Raw genomic sequence first — 14,076 nt, 5'->3', positions numbered from 1 at the left:
CGACAGTATGAATATAATTATTACTATCATGTACCTCACTCTCTGTCTCTCTCAAAATGTCTACAGGGTTTTTCACCCAGATCTCAACTCTAGCTGATGTACAGGAAAACGTTATGGAATACCTCCATGTGCTTAGCAGACCCAAAGTGATTGATCAAGAGCATGATGTGGTATGGACTGAAGCCTATGTTGACAGCACTGTAAGTGTGCAAGAGAAATTGTTCGTACAATTGGTGTTTTTTTGGTTGTTGTTGTTTTGATTTTTTAATTATTATTATTTGTTTGTTTGTTTTTGCAAAATTGCCAAAAAGAATTTGGTGTCAGACTCATCCTGCATTTAATATTATGTGGAGTACACTGACCCTCTCCTTTCTTGGGCAGAGATTGGACATGCACTGCTAGATGAAGTTCAGTTTAGATAGGATGAATGAACTAAGTTGAGTTGCAGCAGTTAATGGCAAGTCTTTCATTTGCAGAGAGAATGTAAGGTTTCATGTCTTATTGCTCATGGAGTAAAGCACCATTTTGCTTAACAAGCACATGAAGTATGAATATATGGAGTGAGCATAAATTGAATCCTTCAAGTAAGACTTATACAAGCATAAGCAATACCAGTAGGCCAAATGATGAGATTCTATTTCAGTGACTGACAAGAAAATGGTGTGTCTGTCAATAGCTTCTAATCTCTGTGTTTTATCTACATGCACTTAATTTAATACTGCATATAGTTTTCATAAAAGTGGCAAATATCAACTCTAGTAGAGAGCTCTAACCTAGTGGAGAGTTCTAATCCAAATTTAGATTGTTATGGGATAAGGCACCTCTGGTTAAATAACAAAAAAATCAAGGTGAGTTCTGAATGCAGATAGATATTAAACAAAAGCTGGTATGGTGAGGATTCCAGCAGGAAACCTTGCAAGAATGCCTTGGGAGTTTTTCATATGTGAAGATGTATTTAAGAATATAGGAATAATCTTTTAAAAGGGAGATGCCTTTCATGTTGAATAGATACCCTTTCTCCTTTTCATGTTTCTATATTCTTTAGCATGATTGGTAGAAAACATTAGAACCTGTTTCATTTTTCAGTGACAATACAACATTTTTATTTTGCGTTCATTTTGTGTTTACATTTTTATGGTGAGTAGTAGACCATTATCATGCTGTGTAGACTTTACCTTTGAAAACTACATTTCTAAATAATTCTACATTGGTTCAAATGGAGATTAGTTTAAACTGAGATTAATTTAGTCTCATGGGCGGGTTACAGACCGCTGAAAAGTGGCGGTCTGGCTCCGCCTCCGCTTGCAGCGTCCGGAAGCTGCAGCCTTTAAACCGCGCGGCTCCCGGACGCTGCAGAGAAGGAGCGTGGAAATCGGACTCCTTCTCGCACCCCGGAAGAGACACCGCGAGGCGCTAGTTGCACGCTCACGGCGTCATTTCCGGGGTGCAACGTGGGGACGCAGCGCATCTGCTACATCAAGATGGCGGCGGCCGTGTGGAACGGCCGCCGCCATTTTGTGCACACGGAGCGCGTACTAGGGTTAGGGGGTGCGGAAGCACCGCCCCTTCCTAACCCTAATACACGCTCGTCGCATACTTTCTGGCGGTCTGTAACCCGCCTTTGCTAGCAAAAACACATGGTTTTTAAATCCCTTTCTGCTTCAAAATCCAAGTTCAAATTCATGTGTTCATGAAGTTTAATTGTGGCCATAATGTTCTGTTTTACAGGAAACCCTTTATTTACTGTGACCAATTGCCTGAACAAATTTAGACTGTTAAACTGTCATGTGGCAAATCTATAACATTCTATAGATTTCAATATGCTTCTTAGTTTTAATGGGGGTTAAACTGTGGAATTAAAATATTGTGACTTTCGTCTGGAAATCTTTCTCTTTTTAGATTCTATCTCCTAGAAACAGAAGAGATAATAAGTGGTAACTTATTATAATTCAGATTTCCTGACTGGAAATCTTGTGTTTTGTATTTGCTTTGCATTTCTGATGTGTTCCTGCTTGAAAGGAACTCCATGATCACGTGTCCAGATTATTTAATCAGTCTACAATGGAAGGGTTTTTTTTTAAAAAAAGATTATTTCACAGACATTTGTATGCCTTTTTGGTTGTCTAATAAGAGCGTTACTATAATGTAGAGTTCGGACTTTGTCATATGGTCAACATGGCTATCGTGTGTGTGTGTGTGTGTGTGTGTGTGTGTGTGTGTGTATGACCTGTCTATAGGTATAGTTAATATTTGTTTGATGCATTTCTTGTTTGAAACTTTTAATGGTGGAAGTTTCTCTCTGCCAAACTGAAATACTGCAGTATAGGGGCTGCGTGAACGACCTTGCAGTTCTACAAATATATGATAGTTTCATTATATATTGTCTGAACTTTGTGCAAGTCTCTTTTCTTTTGTAATGTAAGCAGCATCTACTATTGCAGTAACATTTTTCATATATTCTTCAGCTGCCTCTAAAACTGTTTTCTTCAAGTAGCATTGGAATTATGATGAGCTCATTTCTCATCTGTCTTTCGTTGCAACATTGGCTGTGGGCATCAATAAATGCTTACTACCTGAAATTTTGTCTGAAGCAGGAAAAGAGCTGATTATTTTCTTTTGATTGCATCCCTCATTCTCACTTGACTTAAGGCATGGAAGTGGTTATGTTGTCTCTTGGAGATGGATGATTAGTTATGTGAACTGACTGTTGCATATCACTTGTCCTAGATCTTGCCTATCATGTCTATAGAAGGCCAGCTAGAACACTGTGAACTTAGTATTGGTAACTATCAATTCAACTGCTGGTAGAATCAGTCTTTAACCTGCTCTCTTCCACATCTTTTATTTCTGAATGAAACAATCTGCAAAGTGATGCTTTGCATTTAATATGTATACTTACAGCACTTCCTTTGCAAAACAACATTTAAAATTATGCTGTCTTATGCTCATGAACAAACAAATACAGGGGGGGGGGGGAGCATTTCCAAACCAATGTAATACATTCTACCATTAGATTTAGCAAAATGTAATGGATATCATCTAAAAAATCACAGGTGCTCTGTGAAAGGTATTACATCAGTGGTTGTACAATATTTGCAATTCTCTACAATTCTCATCAGAAATATGACCCATGCATAAGTGTGTAGCCAAAGAAACTCAAATTTAGAATGTATTCCAGCAGAAATAGAAATGTAATGACCCAACAATATGTATTGTTGTATTGCATGTCCCATCAACCCAGGTTATGATAGTGGTTCCCAATCTTTTGTCCTTCAGGTGTTGTGAACTTTAGCTCCCATAATTGCTGACCATTGGTCAAATTGAATGGTGCTTCTGGGAGCTGAAGTCCAAATTAATTGGAGGACCAAGGGCTGAGAACCACTGACATAGTCAATGGTAAGTAATACAGGGACTTGTAATCCAGTAATATTTGGAGGGATGCATTATTTGCACCCATGTCTTATTGGTTTCTCTAAGTGGGTTCTCACTTCTGCCTTTGGTATTTTCCCCTTCTGTTACAGACTAATCCATACAATAAGGCCATGTATGGTGGTCTTTTTCTGCTGGCCCATAATGTTCTTTGTTCATGCCAAATGTATCCAGGAATCCTAGGTCCAGGAAAGACTGCTCCAAAACCAGTGGCCTATCTCCCTCCACAGGCACACTGCAACTGCCAAACTGCATGGCATCCTTCCGGAATAAAAAGAACCTGGAAAAACTGGGTACTTTTTTAGCCACCAGGCAGACATCATGAGTGCATGCAGCAATGTGCGGCCGCTGTGCATCACTTATGTAAAGATGGTCGCTCCCGTATGGACAGGAGGCTGCCATCAGAACGCCACCCGCACATACTAGGGTTAGGGACTGTGTGGTTGGTGCGTGGTCCCTAACCCTAGTATTGTCGCTGCCACACCCCTTTCGGCCCATCTGTCTCAGGCCCTAGTGCTAGAGAAAAAAGAAGATATCTATCCATAACATTTCTAGGACAGATTTGTTCAGTAATGGTTTCATGACTACCTGCTGATTCATAATTCCTGTTCCCTTTCATAGCACTTTCTCTTAAACTGGGATGTACATAGTGTGGTCCTGGGGTTGCATCTTCCCTTCAGTGAGACTATTTTTTGGACTGGCTATTTTTTTTTATTTGCCTCCCCTGAAAGCCTTAAATAGTTGCATATGCTACTTAACTTTTGAAGAAGAAAAAAAGACTTTTGGCCACTTCCCCCCCATGGGGCATTTTTAACTATGGTTTACATTATTTCTCCCATCTATGTTAGCCACCCCCCCTTCTCAGCCCCTTGCTCATGCCCAACTTGTCCTCAGACCTTCACTTCTCCGCAAAACCTCGTTCCTTCTCTTTGGTCTGTTCTTCTCTCATTTCCCTTTTCCCCTATTATCATTTGCAGTATTCAGAGAGATAGTGATGTTGATCTATTTCAGCATTAAAAGTTGTAAAAGAATCCGATATCACCTTTGTGACTTACTGGGAAAAAGAAATATCTAGCATAAGCTTTGGTGAACTACAATCCACCTCATCACAGTACTTCATGAAGGCTTATGCTAGAAGTTTCTAGGATTCCATTATATTTTCCTTCATTTGTTACTCTTCTAATACAGCTTATCTGCACCTTTGCTGTTACTTCTTCAGTTATATGTTAGGTGTCATTTTTTTTAATAAGGGGAGAAATAGAAACCAAAAGTAGTGTTAGATAAAGGAAAGTCTGGAAAAATTTCATCCATCCACTTTTTAAAAAAGAAGAAGCATCCGGCTAGAGTAGAAAAGGCTTACTTGGTTCCCTGTTGGGGTATTTTTTCCCCCCCTTTAGCTCATTTTAAAAAGGGAAATAAAATATAGATTAGGAGAAGAAAATAGCAACTTCTTACCCAAGACTTCTTCCAGAAGTAACTTCTTCACCTTCCTTCTTGTGAAGATCTGTGTATGGGCCTGAAATTTCAGATATGAATTTAAGATATGTGTATTAAATTTTCTTTTTTAAAGTTCATGCAAGAATAGTGCTCCATTTGAAGATGCTGTGATAGAAAATTAAGAAGAATGGCCTGGGCACATGGACATTTGTGTCTGCAAATTCAAAATCACAGTATCATGACCAACATTCCAGTTTGCTCCACCTTGAAATAAGTAGAAACAAATTATCTCTAACACAGTTTCAGGATGCTTTCAAACAGAATACTTCAGAATTTGCAAAAGCTGAATTGTAGAGATTAGTTTCAATGAAAGGAGAAATTCAGGGAGCATAAGGTTACAATTTTTAGTATGAAAGGTATCATGTCAGGAAGCCTCCACAAATTCTTCATTTAACTCATGAATGACTGGAAGTGGCATGCAGATAATAGAATAATAGAATCATAAAGAGACCAAAAGGGCCATCCAATCCAAACTCCTGTCATGCAGGAAGAGACAATCAAAGCACTCTGGCAGATGGCCATCCTGCCTGTGTTTGAAAGAAGGAGACTCCACCACTCTCTGAAGCAGAGTATTCTACTGTTGAACAGCTTGAACAAGTTTTGTCATTTTGTGGCATCATTTTGCCATGCTACAAGAAATGAATTTAACCAAAACATTATGAAAAACTTCCTAATGGTAGGAGCTGTTTGAAAATGGAATGTGCTGCTTCAGAGAATGGTGGAGTCTCCTACTTAAACTCATAGAACTTGTATCTTATTAATGTTCTACGTTTCCATAGCTTCAAAGTTTGGATTTTTTTTAAAGAAAAAAATTAGACAGAGATTTTATAACATTACATCGATTCACCATTCTTTAAAATTATATGTTAAAGAGTTGTGCCTGATAGTTTCTAGGAAGAAGTAAAAAAAAAAATTGTACTCTCTTTCTGCTTGATAATATTCCCAAAGATGGCACTGTGTTAATTGTGCTATTATCATAAGTGGCTGTAATTAGCATTTTTAGCACCGTAAGAGCTGCCCAGGGTCTCTTATTTCCAGAGCACATTATGGGTTGCTGGACTGAGAAGCCATTACATTTCACTCTTAGTTTAAAATGATCTTTCATGATGCATCAGGTAAATATTAGCAATCATTGTGAATGCACTTTTCAGTAAGTAACATTTATGGGATGAGAGAAGAAAATATGTTTCTGAGCCACATATATATGCAGTGAATAAGGAAGGTTATTTTGTTTCCCTTTTTTGTGTTTCTCACAAAATCAAACTAAGGGGCCATTCACACTATGTTATACACTAGTATAGAACCCAGTTTAAAGGGGGTAGTTCACACTTGCGCCATTTTCCCCAAGCTGAATTCAAGGGGGGCTGGTGCAAATCCCCCTGTTTCTTTTCAGAAACACCAAGTTTTATCAGGGTGCTGCCAATGGAAACTTGCTACCAATCCCATTCATGGCATCCAGGAGGGAGGGCTTAATGTATAGGGGGCAGATCATGCCCACTCCTTTGCTCTCTCCCTGCCAGCCAAGTGCCATTGTTTTTCTCTCTTGGCATTCGGTTGTTGGAGTGAAAAAAGCAGCTCCGGAAATGCAGTGGATTCAAACTTACTGAGCTTTGGAAAGTGGTCTCTTTAAAGCACAGCCCAGCTTTTTTTTCTCATCTGCCAGTAATTTAGTCCCTTTATTTGTACCTATGTCTGATTCTCAGAGCTCACCAAAGCCAGGGAGGGGGTTCTCCTGGGAACATCATTAGACATTATATTTTTTAAAAATAAAATTTAACAGCTTATGCACATATTTGCTATTGCATGTACACAGTAGACAGTACCTTTAAATACTCATTTCATCAATATGACAAAGGTGTGCATGATTTGCTTGACATTTTAAAAAAACCCTATCAGTGGGGCTCTGGGTCAGGGGTCATTTTTTTCCTCTTTCCCAAAGAAATAAAGCCACAAAAGATTCTGTTTATAAGTTGATGCAAACTAAAGCTCTCACAAACATGTTGCTGAGATATTATATTATTATATTATAATTTGGCTGAGACGGTGTGACTTCCCCAAGGCTAGCCTATCCCAGAGTTTCTTGGAAAGGGTTGTTCAGGGAACTTTGATTCATTATTGCATCATCGAATCTCCCGGATCGACTCATCACAAAAATACTAGTGTGAATGGCCCCTAATTAAACACCAAATTTTCTACTATCATTTCTTCCCAACATGATAATCATTCCTTTTCAGAAGCAAGTATTTTAAATGAAATCTAGGGATTTTCCTTATATTTTTCACTCTGCAAATGTTTCTGTGTAGAGGACCCTTCTGAACACTGGACTTTTTGAGAAAGAAGCAATGCATGACCTGCTATGCCCATGGTTATACGCACCACTTTCCAACATTCACAAACAAAATGTTACATTTTAAACATTATGTGTTGCATATAAAAATGCTAGGAGAATATTTTAGAAATATTAGCATGAATGCTGTATAACTTGTTCCCTTGTCAATAATTCTGTGGCAAAATGTTTTTCCCTATTTGATTATATATAATATACAATTCTTTTTAGTTGCACTATCTTCTTCTTGTGGTCTTACATAGCAAATGAACTTTCTTTTTTTTTAAAAAAAAATACACTTACTTCTTTAGTATGTCTTACAAGCTAGTTCCATTATATATTTGTTCTGGCCTGTGAACTTTCTTTGCAAGCTTCCAGTGGAGCAAATTATTCCCCAAATTAAAGATAGCATTGGGGTATCCAATGAAATAATTACTTTCTATTAATTACCTTCTTTATAATAATTATAAAGATGGCACGTTATAAGTTGAGATCCTCCATACATTTCATCTGCTATACATCCTTGTGAGCTGATGTTGAGAAATGCAGCAGAGCAGTGACTGAGATGAGTAGGTTTCTAAGCTATGCTTGTGAAGAAAAATTGCTCTGTTTATCATGACTGATGCTAGTGGACATGTAGTGAGAAGCCACGGTTAACACTAGAAGAAAAGAGAGGGGCAAATTGCTCTGGATGGCAGAAGTACACATATATGAGGCTGTGTTCCATGTTTATGGATTGCAGGAAACATTGCATTTGACCAGGTTTACGGATAAAAGATGTAATTGAAGTCCATGGCCCTTTATTCTGGGTGCTATCTGAATATTCTGTTGAGTAGATGGGGTCTCTGCAGCATTTAGTCTCCAGTTGTTTATGAAGCTAGATGGTTCTTGGAAATTGTGTGTGGTTGTGTTTGATGTGTGTATATACCTTTACCCACACATTTACCCACAGTTTCCAAATGTAATCTAGCTTTAAAATTCTAGGTATTGTGGCTAATCATGTTTGAGCCATTGCCTTCTTTTGTAATATTTACAGATGGGGAATTGTTAATCACCCTAATTTGACAAAAAAGACCCAGTGTAGCAAATGGCAGGAAGTAATGAGTCCCTCAGATGACATGTGCAGACACTATTTGGCTTAACTTGAGATCAGTGTATCATTAACAGTACTGTGAGTGTGCATTTTTAAAAACAGGTTATGTACACAGTCATAGTGACATATCCTCAGCTGCTTTATGGTAATAATAGCAAGGATGTACATGTCATATCAATGGCAGTATAAGGATACTTATTAAGTACAAGGATTCTGTGTAAGGATTCCATTTAACTAGGAATACGGTTGAGCTGCGCAACTCAATAGAAACACATATGGTTCTTGAGAAAGAATGACACTATGTGAGAACAGGAAGAGACTTATGGAAAGATGTAACTTTAATTGTTCCAATTAATGGTGCAATTTCCCCTGATTTGTAACATATTTTAAGCAAATGCAATAAAATGAATAATCTCAATTTTTATATCTAGGTTGTCACCTAGAATATTTGACTCTAAACAAACTCCTTTGTATTTGTTAGACTGCATGTTTACTTTTCTCCTAGACTTAGACCTGGGATTTCTGCTATTAGGGAATGTTTCAGCGATTATATTAGCTACAGGGATTACATCACTGAACGAACTGCTGGTTGTTAAAACTGCTGGTTGGGTAGATGGCTGTAATTCCAGTGCAGTATTTATTTTAATTAGTTAACCTTTGCTATGGTAGATATCACAATAGGCACTTTTTGCAAAATAAAGGAAAAGATGTTCAAACTATCAAAACAAAGGGGAGAAATCTCCCATGTGTAAAAAGGACCATTAAAAAAAATCTTATCTGGGTACAAGGATTGTGGCATACCATCTGTATTATATGGCACTGTGAAAACTGATTATGTTGGACCTCTTTCGCATAGCAGATGGGTTCATTAAATTTAATAGCCTCTAGAGCTTTGAGAAACAGCGTTAAAAACATGTGGAACATGCTGTGACTCTTCACTTCTAGCCCCAGAGTCATTATAATTCTGGCACAGACTATAAATATTACAGTACTTTATTTCTATTGAAACAAATTACTACTCTAATTATTTTTGTTCATGTACAGGAACTTCAAAAATAGCAAAGCTTCTCCTCAATATTTTCATTTTTCCCAGTGCATTATATTCTGTTGGAAACATTTTTTTACAAATATTAATATCTCCAACTTAGATTCCTCTCTACTCTGATGTTTAAGGTTGCATGTTAACATCAGAAATTAAAAAGCAACCATGTGGATTAAGAAAATTAGCCACTTTACCTCCTGCAGTGGCAAGAAAATCAGGATATATGCTAAGTGTTATCTAAAAAATCAAATCTGAAGCATGTAAAGATGTTACTTTGGAATCTGTATTGTTTCTTCCCTGGTGTTATAGCCATATAAAGTTTAGCTTTCATCACAGATGCATAAGGACAATCCAGGCTTGCATTTGAAATTAATATAAAACTTTCTGGGGGAGGGGGGGACTATGTACAAAGTTTCAGGTGCACCCTTCAAATTGGCAAGGTAGATGTGATTTGCACTTTCCCCTTAATTAGTAATTTGAGAAATATAAAAAATAATAAATAGATTGCAAGTTACTTGTTTTCTTCAGCCACTTCAACACAACAGTACAGTGCACATATAAAATCAGCGCTTAGAATTGCAAGCAAAAGTTCTTGATCTGCAATCCATTGAGGTGCTTCTGCTGACAGAACTGCTGTCAGAACCTAGAAACCTGCTGCAGCGGTATTGTGAGCATCACAGAGGGCTGCAGGATGGAGGGAAAGTCAATTTGATTGCACTAATAGATGGCTGTAGCCACAAAACTGGATATAAGCCATTAATATATCTTGAACTTGTATATATTACACACACCTTATATATACAGTATTATACATACATATCATATCTCAATAACATCAATATATATATATATATATATATATATACATATATATATATATATATTCAAATATATATATTGACATATCTAGAGAGATCTTGTAGCACCTTTAATGACTTGGAGGACAAAATTGGGGGCACACTTATCAAATTTGCAGATGACACCAAACTAGGGGGAGTAGCTAATACCCCAGAGGACAGGATCAAAATTCAAGATGACCTGAATAGACTAGAAAGCTGGGCCAAAGCTAACAAAATGAAATACAACACGGAGAAATGTAAGGTACTGCACTTAGGGCTGAAAAATGAAATGCACAGATATAGGATGGGGGACACCTGGATGAATGAAACTACTGGGAGTCCAAGTAGACCACAAGTTGAACATGAGTGAACAGTGTGATGCGGCAGCTAAAAAGGCCAATGCAATTTTAGGCTGCATCAATAAAAGTATAGTGTCTAGATCAAGAGAAGGAATAGTGCCACTGTATTCTGCTCTGGTCAGGCCCCACCTGGAATATTGTATCTAGTTCTGGGCACCACAATTTAAAAAGGATGTGGAGAAATTGGAGCATGTCCAAAGGAGAGCAACTAAAATGGTGAAGGGTCTGGAAACCATGCCCTATGAGGAACGCCTTAGGGAGTTGGGTGTGTTTAGCCTGGAGAAAAGAAGGTTAAGAGGTGATATGATAGCCTTGTTTAAATATTTGAAGGGATGTCATATTGAGGAGGGAGCAAGCTTGTTTTCTGCTGCTCCAGAGACTAGGACCCAGAACAATGGATGCAAGCTGCAGGAAAAGAGATTCCACCTCAACATTAGGAAGAACTTCCTGACAGTAAGGGCTGTTCGACAGTGGAACACACTCCCTCAGAGTGTGGTGGAGTCTCCTTCTTTAGAGGTCTTTAAGCAGAGGATGGATGGCCATCTGTCGGGGATGTTTTGATTTGGATTTCCTGCATGGCAAGGGGTTGGACTGGATGGCCCTTGCAGTTTCTTCAAACTCTATGATTCTATGATTTAAGATGAGCAGAAAGAAAGAAGTTGACATTATGAGCTTTTGTAGACTAAAGTCTACTTTCTCAAATGCATATGTTGACATATGTTATATGTGCATAAGCAATTTTGTATTACTTATAATATATATGACATATATATGAGGATGGAGAATATCTTGTAATACTCATATAAGAAGGTCTTAAACTATAGCCTCTTAAGTGGAATACTTGATCATGTAACTCTAACAGCATTAAAAAAAAACCTGTGTCGTTATTCACTACCTCCACATTTTATTAACTATCTCCAGGTCTCATTTTTCTCTTGTTACTCCTACTGTATCTGCTGTTCTCTTCTCACAACCTTTGACACTTGGTTCATTTTGATCATCAGGTTCCAAATTTCTCCAATCACTTTTTCTTCCCTTCCTACACGACCAAGCTTTATATAAAAGTGAGAGATGTTGCAGTTGTTCTAGTGAGATTAGCACATTCTTTTTAAATGTATTTTGGCAGCTCCACTCTGAGTTCATTTCATTTCATTTCATCATAAGCCTTGGCATGAGCTGACATTTCAAACATAGTCTTTGATTTAAAAAGAGCTAAATAAATTCAGAACACCTAAATGGCTAAGCGGATGTTTCCCTTCATTAATGGTGGTGGTGAAGGGTCTAATGGATGAAGCCCTTAAAACACTTACCAATATTATAGGCATTTAAATTATTATGCCTAGTAAACTTTCTGTATGCTCAGATTGTCCTCTAACCTAGTTATTATAGTCCTAGATTACTGGTTAGCTACTTCTAAGACAATATTTGATAGAATATATCACAAAATCCTTCTCTGATGTTCTTTGAGTCTCTCAACACTCTTTGGCTATATCTTACTATCTTCATAAGTCATATATGCAAAAAAATAGTGTCAAATTTTGCTCTACCAGAACATATCACTGGGAATTCTTCAGTATCATGTCTATACTTCTTTGCTGTATACACCAATAGTTGGAGATATAGGAGGATAGCAGATTTATCAAGTTGTTCTTGACATGCAATTGCATTCTCCAAAATTATAAAGAAGGGTGTTTTTTTAAATGTCCTTTTTGTACAAGGAATATTCTCTGCCTATATAACCCAAACCTAAAAAGCAAAAAGCATAAGATATCTAAATGGGGAAGAATTATTCCTGGATTTCTGAGATGCCGTTATGTTTGTTCAAACAAATGAACAAACAGACAGACATTGATTTAAAGGACTTATTTTTTTTTAAAAGTAAATAATAGACCATGGAAATATTCCAATTAATTTCACAATCATTTCTTGGATTTATCTTGTGATTTCGAGCATTTTTTATCTTGGGATTTCTGGCATTTCCAATGTTTCTGCATATTTTTATAAAACTTGTAAGAGCACTGAAAGAGTATACTATTTTTGCCAGAGATCCTTTTGCAATCAGTGTACAACATGAGAGATGGAAAATGGCCCAGAGCAAATCATATATAAGTCATCTCTCTAAAGGATGGTAGGGAGGTTTGTTAACTTCACACTTCTTACAGACTACACCAGCTATTTCTCACAGAGTAAAGCTCATGATCAATAAAATACAAACATCAGTTGATGATAGTGACACGGCAGGTAATTGCACTTTTCTCAAATGAATGGGGAAATTATTGGAAAATACAGATGAAAAACTACAATTGAGACAGAGGCTGCATTTCATAAGAAAAGCTATGCTGGTCTTTTACAGTGGACAGGACATTAAGATATATCTCTGGTTGCTTTGAAGAACAACAAATTCATTGTATTGCATGTATATGTTGTAGCTTATTTTGTCAGATCTGACAGCTTGTTACTCTTGTGTAAGGCTACAGACTTGGGTACCATTATGTGGAAGCATGGTCCAAAAGAGAGAGTGTGGCTCAGTCACTACTGAGAAAACATGGAAAATTTTGGTCTTTGTGGTATTTCACTAGGTTTTTGTGATGCTAAGCTTTATTTTGAACCACTGCTACGGTTTCTGTTCCAATCAAATGATTATGAAATTATCACCAGAGTGCATAACTATGTGAGATATTTTTGTTCACAAGGAAACTAGCAACTGCTTTTTTCAGAGATGGCCAGAGGATCATAGTAGATGGGCTAAAAGAATAAACTATTGATTAGCTGCCCCATCCTCAACTAAACAGACTGGCGAAGCTAAACAGACCAGCGAGAAGGTCTGCATGTTGCACACAATGACTCCAGCCCCCAAGCCGCTGTCATGCTGACCACCTGACCACACAGTGGGTGGCATTACAGCTGTCCTTTGACACAGTGATCAGATGCCACACACCAAAAGTAGTAGTGAAAAGTGCCGCGGCAGCAGCAAAAGCACCCCTTTTTCACTCCCAAAAGGAGTGGCATTTTCTCGCTTCTTTTGGGGCTGGAAAAACTCTGGCTTGGGGCTGCAGCATGTGATTGCTGCAGCCCTGATCCAGCACTCATAGGGGCAGTGGCAAGCCGCTCCTTTGGGTTCATATGTTTTGCCCCTTAGACACTTTTCTGAACCTTATCTGTTGTTGAACAGTCCTTTGCTTCCCAATCATTCTTAGATGAATGAATTTTTACTGACAATTGATATTTAGATTTCCCATCACTGTGCTGGCCCTGTACAATTTCTTACAGAAAATCAAAATGATCTCCCATCCTGTTCTGGATGCAAACTAGCATTTGTTTCTCTTTACCTTTTCTTCTCCAGACTTTCTCTCCTCTCCTATTCCCATTTCACAGTTACTGCTTCCTAACCAAATCCTCTCCTGCTAGAAACAAAATTCTACTTTAGAATTCTCAGATAGAGAGATCTAGTACCTCACTAAACTTCAAAGCCCCAGGATTCCACAGGATGG

General features: G+C 37.8%; 1 protein-coding gene across 3 annotated transcripts in view; it reads left to right on the top strand.

Annotated features, from left to right (window-relative positions):
* CACNA2D3 (calcium voltage-gated channel auxiliary subunit alpha2delta 3) overlaps positions 1-14,076 on the top strand; it is a 717,368-nt gene that overhangs the window by 478,925 nt on the left and 224,367 nt on the right. For all 3 annotated transcript variants that reach the window (XM_089522601.1, XM_089522591.1, XM_089522612.1), the window contains exon 13: positions 67-200. In XM_089522601.1, the coding sequence (XP_089378727.1) occupies positions 67-200 (134 nt within the window). The remainder of the gene's footprint in view (positions 1-66; positions 201-14,076) is intronic.

This window comes from Sceloporus occidentalis, unplaced genomic scaffold, assembly GCF_023333645.1.
Source record: "Sceloporus occidentalis isolate IW3139 unplaced genomic scaffold, rSceOcc1.0.p SCAF_1, whole genome shotgun sequence".
In the NCBI taxonomy this organism is placed as follows: Eukaryota; Metazoa; Chordata; class Lepidosauria; order Squamata; family Phrynosomatidae; genus Sceloporus; species Sceloporus occidentalis.
Note: the sequence above shows the minus strand (reverse complement) of the source record. Positions and strands in the feature narration are given on the sequence as shown.